Consider the following 13,142-nt stretch of genomic DNA (forward strand, 5'->3'; position numbering starts at 1 on the left):
GGGGCGATTTTCGATCGATCTTGAGATCGCCATCTGTCTGCCGTCCCCTATTCCCAAGCTGGTTTAGGTATCTACTGCCCTTACATCTCCCAGAAAGCTGTAAGGTGCTCTTTCCCTGAGACCAGGGGGTTGTAAGATAGCATCTTGTCCAGTTGTCCCCTTGACTCTCTCGGAACGGCGACTATGTTCGAGGCGTTCTGTAAGACCAGAAGCCCCTGACAAGCAAGCAACATATATTGACCTTCCGCGCGCCCCTCGAATCAGCTACCAGCCGGTCGAGAATCGAGGCCATCCGACAGTGCGCTACGGGAGCCCCTTGGTCCGGTGGCGATGTGAGAACACGATGTCTCGTGGTCCTGCACCGCGCACCGTCGCTGTGCGAGACTCAGGAGCGAACTGCAGGGTGGAGATTTTGCCTTGAGAGCAGCCGAGACACGCGGGCAAAAGGTCTCAAGGAAAGAAAGCAGACCTGTGTCACATGTCTCGTCCAGGTTTATGGAGTTTCCGGGAGGACCGACGTCTGGTCACATTCTGGCCCTGCAAAAGCCGACGTAACATGGGACAGGCATTGGCTTGATTGAATCAGACCTCGATCTCTATCTCTGTTTGATGAGGCAACGGTTTAAGGGCAGCCATTCACGCAATGTAGCTGCGCTGTGATGATACTAGACGTTGCCAGCGGATGTTGTCGATGTGGCGTGTCAATCTGGATCCTCGGGATCATTTCACGGCCCACAGACAGCGTGCAAGAGGGGACGTTCTTTTGAGCGTGGCCTGAGCCCTGCTGGCCTTGTCGTCTCCGATGCGTGAGCGATGCTGGGTCCAGAATCAACGTCGATCACGACACGCAGGGTGGAGCGATGCACGCGGCTGCCGAGATTACAGTCGGTGAATATTCCGTCATGACCCCCTGTCCAGACGAACTTTCTTCTCCTGGCTTTGCCGCACTGACCACCGAATGTGGAAGAGACGACGGAGGGCCAGAGGGCCATGCTGCGATGTGGCGGGCATTGCGTGTCTTCCCATGTGTTGTTGAGCTGTACATTGTGTTGGCGAGGAGGGTGACATGTGAACATGAATGGTCGGGGGCTGTTGGTTGATCGAGCCGGTGGCCAAGCTTGACCTCCCATCGTGTCTGCCTTGGCGCGGAGGCCGGGTTTCGCTGGAGAAGACTGGCACAGCGTGTACGTCAAACGGCAATGTTGTCTGATGCAGCTGTGATGGCGATGGAGGGCGATAGGACCAGCTCAGCTAGCAACATGTCGATGGCGTCGCATTGCGTGGGGCAGCGCAATTTTGGAGACGCGTCAACATGGGCCATGTGAAGTTTTCTGACGATACCATGACGGCGCTCTTTCTGAAAACACCCCGCCTGGGGGAGGGAGACTGGCAGCAGGACGAACAAAGGCGAATCGGCCGACCACCACAGCCCGCATCGTCATCAATTCAGTGTGCCTCGAACACGGATAGGAAGGGGGTATCTGCACCGGAGCTAGGCGAAGTTACACAGACGAATGCATGGGGTGGTTGCAATTCACACCCGACAAAGGCTGCCTGGCTCCGGACAGGAGTCTGGAGGTCCGATGGGGCTCTCAATCGGTCGCCTCATGTCGTTGGTTCGGGGCAGTCGACGCGGTGTCAAGAACCTTGTCGGTGTTCACTGTGATCAGAGGCGGAACGAGAAGCCAACCAGGCCGGCTGCGGTCCGCTGGTGCTTGAGGTACAGGTCCACAACAGGGTACTGACATGGTACGCGGGGGGGGGGGGGGGGGCAAGGAGGAGTTTTTGTTCCTCCATGCCACCGTCAATGGTCGCATTGGCGCTAGATCGCGCATTTGCCTGCTGTTTAATGACAACCCACAACGAGAAGCAAGACGCAGCGTTTTTACTTCTTCTCGTCGAATCATTGGCAAAGTTGATGTAATAGCTTGACTGACGAGATAAATAGCTATGGTGGATCTCGTCTTTCCTTCTGATACGGCTGACGCATTGGAATTGGATGACATGTTGATTGGGCGGAGACAGGCGCTGCTCGACTCGATTTGATATCGCATTGATGGCTGGCCCCGAAGAAGAAAAGCTGCCGCAGCTGCTTGATCACCGCCTCAAACAATAGGGGTCACTCGCCTCGCTTCGCCCAGGAAACCCTGGTGCCATGGATTGGAAGCATGATCCAGCCAGCATGTACGTGCTGCCAGCCACAAGGTTGGTCAGAGGAGGGTGCTCTGTGGGAGAAGTCGGCGGCCAGAATCAAAGGTTGGGAATGAGATAGTCCATGTCTCCGAAATTCATACGTCGACTGCCTGGTCATGGCTGGACGGGCTCTGTCGGGTAAGGGCCCCCTGCCTCGCCTGCCTCCTTCCTTGATCGAAGGTGCCCAGTACATGTACTCACTTGGCCGATTGGCGCCCGGTGACCGGGAGGCAGGTGAAGTCGAGATTCGCGAAAGGGACGAGTAGTGGGGGGAAGGCAAGGCCCAGCAACAGTAGCAGGTACAGTGGAGAATGATCAGCGCGTGTTCCTGACGGAAAGACACGCTAGAGCAGCCAAGGCTGTGAAAGAGCCGGGATAGGCAGGGGTGGGTGCCGTGGGATGAGGTGAATGGCGCTAGTGCCTTCCCAAGAACAGCACATGGGCTCCACTTTCCACTCAGTACCCCTGTCGATGCAATTTCCAAAGCTCCGACCGACCTCACGCTGTCACTCAACCACAACCATTCATCCATGGCACTCTGCCTCGGTGTTCCCTCGACGACTTTCGTCTGAGACCTTCGATTCGATCGTCTGTCCCTCTGGAGAGCTCTGGGGAGAGAGAGAGAGAGAGTGTGTGTGTGTGAGAGAGAGAGAGCACAGCTCAACCACACACCTCCGTTGGCACCACAGACCCCGTGCAACCGCTGAAGTCCATAGGCCGCATCGACCAACGACAAAGCCTTGGCTCTGCTTTTCAGAGACCACAAATCTGAGTGGGCCGTGTGCAGACAACGCCAGCTAGATCATGGCCAAATTACGACGTCGCGCGAGGCTCGCGTCTCTGTCTGTCTCTGTCTCTGTCTCTGTCCCCCATTCTATCTTTCCAACGCCAACCATGCGCCTATGAACTCTGTTCGCCATCCATCCAAACGTGCTGGTATTCCTCTGCACCATTTCCTAGGTTGCCCTGTGATTGCAGACACTGCCACCACGCATTGCAGTGGGAAGACGCCTCTGGCCTGCTCCCTGATGCCACGGTTTGATCGCCTTCGGAGCACGGCAAACCAAAGCACGTCCTCTGTCCCTCCAGGGCTACCACGGCTCAAGGGCCAGGGTCGTTCCCCTCACCCTCATCCTTCTTCGTCCCAGACCAAGCTCCCTGCCTGCCTGCCCGTTCACCCCTCCCCTCCTCTCCTAGCCTCTACCCGCCCCTCCTCCAAGGACCGAGACCAGCTAGTCTCACCTTCTTTGCATCTCTGGTGGCGTCCTCGTCCCCAAGATCCGTCCAGATCAACCCCCCCCCCCTCCTATCCCCCCTAGTCACCTATTCTCTGTCGGCTGCTAATACCGCTCCCCGTCCGCTCGACATTTTCTGATCTGCTCTGCTCTTGTCCTTGATCCAACACTGAGCCTCTCACCTTCTTTTCACCTCGCCAGCTTCGAATCCAACATCTTCGCCAGTCCGGCTACACCCGCCACAGTCGAATATGCTTTGGCCTTGATACCTCCCCCCCCTCCCCCACTGGCGACATCTCGGCGGCCTCTCCAACCTCTTGGACTATACCCGACCTGTACAAACACCCCTCTCCCCAAAGCCACTGTTCGACATGATGTCCAAAGGAAATCGCCTGTTGGCCTTCTTGTGCCTTGTTCTTCTCTTCCACGTTGCTGCATCCCGCGTCTTGGACTTGGAGCCTCGGCAGCAGGATGGACCGCAGGATGCCTCGCCATCACTTTCACCTTCACCCACACAGCGAGCTTCCCAGACCGGTGAGGTAGCCCCCACTACGACCAATGGGTCCAGTGACGACGAAGAGACTGGCTCGGCGTCACCAAGAGGCTCTGCCACCAGTGCCTCGGATAATGCATCGGTAGCCCCGACGCCCTCTGGCCTCTCCGAAGACGACAGTAACATTGATCTCTTCAACGGTAAGTAGCTCACGGTATGCATGTGCTGATGCATGTGCTCAACCTCACCGATGGCTAGCCGAATCTGATGGCTGATCACCTCGCAGCGACCATCCCTGAGGGCCAGCTTCCACTGCAGCCTGAGATCACGCCGGGCTGGGCTGTTTCAGGAGTCCTTCTACTTCTCTCGGGCGCTGTGTACACCCTCATTGGGATCAAGAACACATGGCTTCACACATTCTTCTCGACCGCTTACCTTGCGAGCCTGGGTACTGCCGTTCTGATCGTCTACGTGATGGAGCCGCCCATCAGTAGTGGCATCCAAGGTGCCTATGTTGTTGCTGTGGCCTTGACCGGTCTCATCCTTGGTGGCGTAACAACATTTTTCAAGGAGGTCACTGAGGGCCTTGGTTGCATGCTCGGCGGTTTCTGCCTCAGCATGTGGCTGCTTTGCCTAAGGCCTGGTGGACTTTTCCACGCATCGTCGTCAAAGATTGTCTTCATCGCCTGCCTCACCCTGGGCAGTTTCGCCTTCTACTTTAGCCGCTACACCCGCGACTACGCCCTCATTGTATGCATCGCCTTCAGTGGCGCTACTGTCGCTGTCCTCGGTATCGACTGTTTCAGTCGGGCTGGTCTTAAGGAGTTCTGGGCTTACATCTGGGATCTCAACGACAACATTTTCCCACTCGGCGCGACCACCTACCCTATGACAAGAGGAATTCGGGTAGAAATAGCCGCTATTATTCTCATCTTCCTTGCGGGCATCATCTCTCAGATGAAGCTCTGGAGAATCATCAAAGAACGCCGTGCTGAGAGGGCCGCCAAACGAGCCGAAGGCCAGCGCAACCTGGAAGCCGAAGAAGCCAATGTTGGCCGGCAGATCGAGGCTGAGAATGCACGTGAACGGCGCGAGTGGGAGAGAGCGTACGGCAATGGCGAGGGGCAAAGCACAGCAGGGTCCTCCGACTCGGCCACAGACTGCGAGAAACACCCTGAAAAGGCGGTCGACGGCAAGTCCAGCAGAGCGCAGTCGACGGTTCAAGTACAAGCTATCGAGATGGACGACATGAAATCTACGGGATCTGCTGAAGCTCCCACCCAAAAAGCGCCCGGCGGTATCATGGTCTCGCCCGAGGAGAACGACGGCATCGTCACCGTCAGGGTAGCACGAGACGACGACACTCTACCGGCTGCCATAGGCGAGGGAGGTGAAGATCTGGACGAGAAGCGCCCGCCTCCCCAGGACCAGGGTGTGCAAAACATTCAGCCAGGAGCTCATATCGCTGGTTATTCATCTGCAGAGCCCACAGCCCCTGCACCAAATGTCGTTCCTCTGCCATTCAAGGTTCCCAACGAAGGTGAAAAGGGGCTGAAACAAGATGATGACCGGTCATCGGTGGCCACTTTTGCCGCTGACGAGGTAGAAGATGCTCGGGATGTCAACAAACGGCACTCGATGGCGAAGCGTCTCTCACAAAGCTCTATTCAACTGCTCAGGAGAGTTTCACACCGTACAGCCCGTTCTATTCAGCACGAACCTAGTCACAGCCAAGAAGAACTTGTCATTCCGAGGGCGCCCCGAGGCGATGACGATGGATCGGTGGCTGCCACTATGGATATCGCGAGCCTTGATGGTGACGATCGCTCAGTGGCGGGAGAGAGTCGCCGTAGCTTCGAGATCAATGCCGAACTCGCGGACAAGGACAAGACGGATCCGACGAGCGGAAACCAGAAGACACCGACCGCCGCTCAGCAGCCAAACGTCGCCTCCGCACTCGCCAACAAGCACATCTCCACCGCGGAGACTGTTGCGACGGACATTTTGAACGCCACGGATATGGAAGGGGGTGGCAAAAACGAGGGCGCGGGTCCGACTGCACCAGCGAATCGCTTGAGTATGGCAACTGCCGTAGAAGCAGCACAAGAGGAAGAGACATTAGCCGCGCGCTCCATACAAGAATCGCCTAAGGCTTCAGTCAAGGGCAAGTCGGTGGCCTCAGTGGAGTCTACGCCAGCCAGCCTGACGCAGGAGCGCCTCCCCATTGCGTTGTCACGCGTCGCCATGTCATACCGGACGAACGAATGGGCGAAGCATCTGAGCCATGCCGACATGCCGGAGCCGGACACCCTGCAGCTCAACGATTACGTCGCTGAGGAGATCATCGCCAACCCAAAGAACGAGGTCGCAAGGCCTCTGAATGTCGAGGAGTTGCAGCAAACAGCAAACACTGGAGCACCCGCGCCCAACCCACCTCCTCAGTTCGATCCTCAAGCGTTGACTGCTTTGACCCGTGCCGACTCGCGTCAGTCCAGCAAGAGCCCTGTAGTGCCCAGCGGTGCTCGGGACACCATGATGACGTCGACAGCTGCGGCCTCGGGTGTACCTGGCCTGTACAAACATTCGAATCAATCTGGCCCGTTGAATCATCAAGCCTCGGTGACGGGGATCAGACGATCATCAACGAATCTTCATATACAACCCATTACCGAGGAGGCCCAGGACGTGCAGGCAAAGCGGCGAAACAGCTCTGGCGCAGACTCGTTTGTGCCATCGTCGCCCGTGGCAGCGTTTGTGGCGGACCGGCCGCCTGTCCCCGGCGTGGTAAGCTACTCGAGCCCTCAAACCTTGCTAGGACAGCGAGAGATGTTCCTTCGTAACAAGTCGAACCCATCCCTGCCCAGCATGATGACTATGCCAGACGTGCAGGGCGCGGCACGCACGCCGAGCGAGTCCGGCTCTCTGTACAACTACCCGGCCTACGCCTCTCAACCCTTGCCTCGGGCTCGGGACAACGACGACATGCCCATGGCGCAGCGCAAGGAGCTCATGCGCCAGAGTGGGCTTCTGCGGTCCTCGGGATCCTATGGGTCGCTGCCGCCAGGTGCCGTCACGTACACGCCGCCGCCAGCAGCATCAGCTGAAACCCTGGCATTCGACTCGCACCAGCCCCAGAGGTACTCGACTCTGCCGTCCGAGGCGGCTCGGAACTCGCAGCTGGCCAACTTCCGGCAATCAGTTCAGCAGGATCTTCGTGCAGGCACCCCGCTTGGTGGGCAAGGCAGCGGTCGTGAGACGCCATTCCACAGCGCGCAGGCAACGGGCGCCGGCGGTAATGACCTGAAACGGAGCCTCGATGTGCAGCGCAGCCTGTTGTTGAGCCAGAAGGAGGCCGAGGCGCAGAGGCGGGAGATGGAGCGCTGGGAGAAAGAGAGGGGCGACCGGGCGTTTGCTGCGAGGATGCAGAGCGGAGATCTCATGGAAGCGCATCGTGATATCATGCGACGCATGCAGAGCAAGGCAAATGTGAAGGATGAGTGAAGCGACAGGAACTCATGACGACATACTTTCAGTAATATCTTTGGTGTTTCTCATTTTGTATACTTAGATACCACGGCAGGAAATGCATCTCGGTGTTGGGATCTGGAGAACGGGGTATTGGCCCCTCCTAGTCGAGGTCAAGGCCATGATATTGAAACGACATAATCAATGTTAATTCCGACGAACAGAACGTCTTGGCGCCGAGTGACACGCCGTCCACCAGGCCACGCCACAAGGAACTGTGCATCGTAGTCTGCACGGAACAAGACAACCCCGCCAACCCGATGTCGGTCGGCAACCCGGGTGTTGGCCGCGTGGGCCGGTAATAACCCGGGGTTTGTACCGCCCGAGAGGGAAGGAGGTGAGGGTGATCGTGATGCCGAGACGCCGCTGAGCGTCATTCATTACGCAAAAGCACACCCTGTGTTTCTGCTCCATGCTCCTCCACCTTTGCCATTTCCTCTTCACCTCTTTTGCAACTCGCAATCGTCGAGACCATCATGCCTCGGTGTCGTCGTGACTATGCCTAAGGACATTGAGCACCGAGATGGCCAACACGAGGCGGACGCGGGACACGACGTTCGAGAAACAGACGGCCGTGACGGGGCACCGGCAAACGCAGAGGCAGATGTGAAGAGGGAGGACGAGGATTCGAGAGAAGGCGAGGGCGAGGGCGAGGGCGAGGGCGAGGGTCATGATGAACGGGCCCCGAAGCCGACATGGCGCAGGGTCATTGGTTTTGTCCTGGCGCAATGGCTCATCATTGGCTTCGGCCTCACGTGCTTGTTTGCATACTTCTGGCCCCGTACGTACAAGAGGAGCCTCTCACGACTCATCTGCTACAGAGAAGAAAATACATGGAAATACTGACGAGCAGATTGGCAGACGTCGCGGCCAAGGGCGGGCCCATCCGCTCCGAGTACAGCATCATCTACGGCGCCATCGCCGTCGTCTTCCTCATCAGCGGCCTTCAGCTCTCGCCCGTCAAGCTGCGCGAACACGCGACCAACTGGCGCCTTCACCTGCTCGTGCAGGGCATCTCGTTTGTTGCCATCCCCGTCGTGCTGCTGATCGTGCTGCACGTCTCGGTCGCCGCCGGCGCCCTGCGTGACCGCGTGCTCGACACGAGCGTCTTTGTCGGCATGCTGGTGACGGCGTGCCTGCCGACGACCATTGCCTCCAACGTTGTCATGACGCGCGCTGCCGGCGGCGACGAGGCGGCGGCCATCATCGAGGTCGTTCTCGGCAACGTGCTCGGCGCCTTCCTCTCGCCGGCACTCATCTTCGCATTCCTCCCCAAGACGGCGCCCTTTGCGCCCTGGCAGCCCGCGAGCCCGTCGACGCTGGGCCCCATGTACGCCGGCGTCCTGCGCCAGCTGGGCCTCACGGTGCTGCTGCCGCTGGCCGCCGGCCAGATCATCCGCCGCTTCTTCGACGGGCCCGTCTCCTGGGCGCTCCGCGTCCTCCGCCTCGCCAAGCTATCGGGTGTCTGCCTCGTGCTCCTCATCTGGACGACCTTCTCCGGCGCCTTCCACACCGGCGCCCTGCAGGACACGCCGCCCGCGAGCATCATCTTTACCGTCTTCATGAACCTCGCCCTGTACGCCCTCTTCACCATACTGTGCTTCTTCGCCGCGCGGCCGCCCCTCGCTCTGGCGCGGCCCGTCAATGCCCGCGTCGCTGACGGACGCTTCTGCCCGCGGTTCCTGCGGCGCGCGCTGCGCGTGCGGCGCATGCCGCGTGATCAGACGGTCGCCATTTGCTTCTGCGGCGCCGCCAAGACGACGAGCCTCGGCATCCCGCTGGTGGCCGCCATGTGGCGGGACGCCGACGACCTGACCATGGCACTGATCCAGGTTCCCCTGCTGCTGTACACGATTGAACAGGTGTTCGTTGCGCAGGGGCTGGTGTACTTCTTCCGTTGGTACCTGGACAGGCCACCTGCTGAAGGGGAGGCGAACGATGCGGAGAAGCAGCAAGGGTGCGGAGGAAGGTGAAGAGATGAGGGGTCAGATGGGGGGGGGGACCTTTTGGCAGTAGCCTCGGCGGGTTGCAGCAAGCATGGCACACTGCCTGTCAACAGGGTATGGCGGGCGGAAGTTCGTCCTGCGTCGACATGTCGGGAACGGCACCAGGCAGCGCTGCCGCCTGCCGAGAATCCTATCGAGGTAGGCCCCGGGCGAGAGGATTAGCTAGCGATGCATAACAGGAGGTCATATTGGTCTTGTGAGCGTCATGTGGGACTCGGAGCTTCTACCGTCCGTATGATGAAATCTTGGGTCCTATGATATGCATGCCATCAAGTGCACACGTTGTCGTCGATTGGCAATTTTCGTGTCCAGGGTCCCTGGTGCATAGATTCATCTTTCATTTCGTCTGGCAGGGGAGCTAGATCCCGTGCCCTAGCCAACTTTCATACATCATGAAGCGGGTGGAAGCCATTCCTCCGCATGCCCGGCCTCTGTCATCCGGTATACACAACAATTTTCCCAAAAAGGAAGCCCGTCTCTTTCAATGGGCTCCTCGCGCTCGCCCTCCTCTAGCAAGTAACACTTAGGACTTCTCGATGACGCTTTCGAAGAGAGCCTTGAGGCTCTTGGCGCTCTTCTTGGGGTAGCGCTTCTGGTCGTTCTCGTAGTCGACGTAGGTGACGCCGAAACGCGTGACGTAGCCCTCAGCCCATTCAAAGTTGTCAAGCAGAGACCAGGCCATGTAGCCCTGGACCTTGCAGCCATCCTCGGAGACGGCCTTGGCCATAGCCTTGACGTACGTGTCAAAGTATTCGGTACGCAGAGTGTCGTCGAGAATCTCGTCAATGGGCTTGTCGGACTCGCCGAGGACAGACGTGCCGCTCTCGGTGACGTAGATGGTGGGGTAGTTGTAGCGCTTGGACAGCCAGTTGATGAGGTCGCGGAAGCCCTGGGGGTTGGGGCGCAGCCAAGGTGACTCGGTCTCGGGGCCGATGCAGTCGCCAGCCTTGTTGTAGAAGAGGCACTCGAGGTTTCCGAGGTGGTCCTCAGCGGGGGGAGTGCCGTCAAGGTGGCGGACGTAGTTGGCGGTGTAGTGGTTCATGCCGTAGAAGTCGTTGGAACCCTTGACGAGAGCCTCCTCCTCAGGGGTGAACTCAGGCAGACGGTCGCCGAGCTGCTTGCGCATCGAGTCGGGGTACTTGCCGAAGTAGACGGGGTCGGCGAACCACGAGATGGCGAACTCGATCTTGCGGTTGGCGGCCTCGACATCCTTGGGGTCCTCGGGATCCCAGGGGTAGGTGGCGTCGCCGTTCAGGGTGATGCCGATCTGGCCCTGGTCAGTGGGCTTGAACTCCTCGCGGTAGACCTTGACGGCACGGCCGTGGGCGACGAGGAGGTTGTGGCCGACGATCCAGGGCTCGCGGGAGGTGTCACCCTCGGCGGAGCGCTCGCGATCGGAGGTGCGGCCGGGGGCGAAGGCGCCAATGCCGTAGCCGAGGATAGAGGAGCACCAGGGCTCGTTGAAGGTGATCCAGTTCTTGACCTTGGGGAGGGCCTTGAAGACGACGCGAGCGTAGTTCTCAAAGTCGAGAGGGAACTCCTCGCGGTTCAGAAGACCGCCGTAGCGCTTGTCGAGACCAGAGGGAACATCCCAGTGGAGCAGGGTGATGAAGGGGGTAATGTCGTTGGCGAGCAGGTCGTCGACGAACTTGACGTAGTGGTCAATGCCGGCCTGGTTGACGGGGTCGTTGCGGCCACCCTCGGGGATGATGCGGGCCCAGGAGAGAGAGAAACGGTAGACCTTGGCACCGAGCTGCTTCATCAGGGCAATGTCCTCGGCCGTGCGCTTGTACGAGTCGCAAGCGACGACACCAGACGAGCCGTCGGCAATCTTGCCGGGAATCTTGCAGAAGTCATCCCAAATGGTAGGGCCACGGCCGTCGGCCTCGATGGAGCCCTCAATCTGGTAGCTGCAGCCGTGACATGTGGTTAGCCAAGCAATTTCCCAGCAGGCCGGTTCTTGTTGTCGGTTGGGGGACGAGTGTCATTCATGAAGGGGCCCCGCCGCCAGGACTGGGTAAATGGCATTATGGGGCGGAGGATGGAGAAGGTAGGAGAGGGGTAGCGGCCAGGAGAGCAGAAGCGCGGGGGTCAGGGGTCGTGAGGGCGGAAGGAGCAAACGCCGCCCGATGGAGAGAGAGGGAGGGGCTAGATGGAGAGTGATCGCATCCGTACAGCGGAAGTTCATCCGAAAGGGGCCAAGTCGCGAGGTTTTGCGAGGACAAAGAATGAGCGGTTGGGGTAAGCAGCAATGAGATTTGCTTCTTTTTTCCCCCCTGTACTTACGCAGCCGTAGCGAAGCCCCAGAGGAAGTCGGCAGGAAGAGACATGACGTGGGTGCTGGGGTCTGTGTTTTACTGTTGGGTCGTGGGGTATCAAGAGAGATTCTGGCGTTCTCGACGTTCGAATTTTGACCGGCAAAACTGGAGGGGCGACGCGAAGCGGGACGTCTGTGTGATAGAACCGCGCAAGGGATTCTATCGTCAGGACGAGAGGAGAGATGGTGGTAGGTATCGAAGCGGGTGGTAGAGCAAAAAGAGAGGAGAGGAGAGGAGGCCTGAGAAAAAGAAGAGACGACAATGCCCGCTTCTTATATCGCGATGGACGGGAGGCTAGGTGCATGACAGGCAAGCCTGTACCAGGATGCAATTCCCATCTCGGGGTCAATCAATGAATGGCATGGGCCACAGCAGTCTGGTCAGGCATGGCGAGGCGGCGTGCTCTGCGGATGAGGGGCCGAGGCGGCTGCCCCGGGGCCCACGAGCTGTGATTCGGACCGTCGTGACCGAGAAGAGGCTAAGGGGTTGCCGGCCAGGGGGGGGAGGCGAGATACCCTAGGCCGACAGGGTCCATCGTGGTGTGGTCGGGTTGGGAGGAGATCGTGATGGTGTGGGAGACCATCGTCGAGTATACCAAGGGAAGCAAGCGAAGAGTGGCACATCGGGCGTAGAGAAGACGAAGGAGAGAAGGGGGGGGGGCAAACGAGGCCAGAAGTCACGTACCTGCAGACTGGTGTACCATTGGGGGAAGGGCAGGATCCCCCCTGGTGCACCCCTTCTTGCCCTTGGCTTTGCATGCCAGTGCCATGCAGGCAGTGACTGCACCGCAGGGCGTAACTACTTGTACAGGGCAAGCAGGCAGGCAGGTCTCACATAGGCTGTTTACCCCGCCGTGGGGTTCCTCTACAGCGCACAAGCAGAGTACGAACACCTGGGTTAGAGGTACCCGAGCAGTGGATGTCACCTGGGAGGGCAGTCGCTTTGGGGCGTAGGTACGCTCCTTCTCCACCTTTTTCTTTCCTTCCACCCGCAGGCTGGGGCCGCGCTTGCCCCGAAAGAGGAGGGTGAGGGGATAGAGGGGACAGAGGGGTCATCCATGCATCTCACGCCCTGACGGCCAAAACCAAACGACGGCCCGTCTTTCCGACAAAGCAGTGTTCTTCAGAGGACAGAAAGGGCAGAAAGGGCCTCTCGCTCATCACCCAACAGCAAGCAGTCTCTTTCTCGTCGTTGGCCCCGTGATCTTTTGCCGACACTTCCAAGTTTCGCCCTACACGAGAGATATGCCGACTCGACCCCTTCAAACGAAAGCAAGAAAACAGGAATGCCCCAAAAAGGCAGTTCCGCCCAGGAGGCTGTTTCGATATCCCGCGCGTACAAACCCCAGATGACCTCTTTCTTCCCCAGTCTG

The 13,142-nt window shown here is 59.0% G+C and overlaps 3 protein-coding genes across 3 annotated transcripts; 2 read left to right on the top strand and 1 right to left on the bottom strand.

The window, feature by feature from the left end:
* Positions 1–3,802: 3,802 nt before the first annotated feature.
* D7B24_008594 (uncharacterized protein) lies at positions 3,803–7,422 on the top strand (the record flags this gene model as incomplete). Its single annotated transcript, XM_028642680.1, has 2 exons — positions 3,803–4,121; positions 4,208–7,422. 2 exons carry the CDS (start codon positions 3,803–3,805, stop codon positions 7,420–7,422), a joined length of 3,534 nt encoding a protein of 1,177 aa, XP_028493528.1.
* Positions 7,423–7,944: 522 nt separating this feature from the next.
* Positions 7,945–9,419, top strand: D7B24_008595 (uncharacterized protein; the record flags this gene model as incomplete). The annotated part of the gene is made up of 2 exons (XM_028642681.1): positions 7,945–8,227; positions 8,308–9,419. The coding sequence occupies 2 exons, from the start codon at positions 7,945–7,947 to the stop codon at positions 9,417–9,419; spliced, it is 1,395 nt and encodes a 464-aa protein (XP_028493529.1).
* A 556-nt stretch (positions 9,420–9,975) lies between these two features.
* D7B24_008596 (uncharacterized protein) lies at positions 9,976–11,782 on the bottom strand (the record flags this gene model as incomplete). Its single annotated transcript, XM_028642682.1, has 2 exons — positions 9,976–11,362; positions 11,739–11,782. The coding sequence occupies 2 exons, from the start codon at positions 11,780–11,782 to the stop codon at positions 9,976–9,978; spliced, it is 1,431 nt and encodes a 476-aa protein (XP_028493530.1).
* Between the last annotated feature and the right edge of the window lie 1,360 nt (positions 11,783–13,142).

Source organism: Verticillium nonalfalfae (assembly GCF_003724135.2).
Source record: "Verticillium nonalfalfae strain VnAa140/NRRL 66861 chromosome Unknown scaffold_79, whole genome shotgun sequence".
NCBI classification, from domain to species: domain Eukaryota; kingdom Fungi; phylum Ascomycota; class Sordariomycetes; order Glomerellales; family Plectosphaerellaceae; genus Verticillium; species Verticillium nonalfalfae.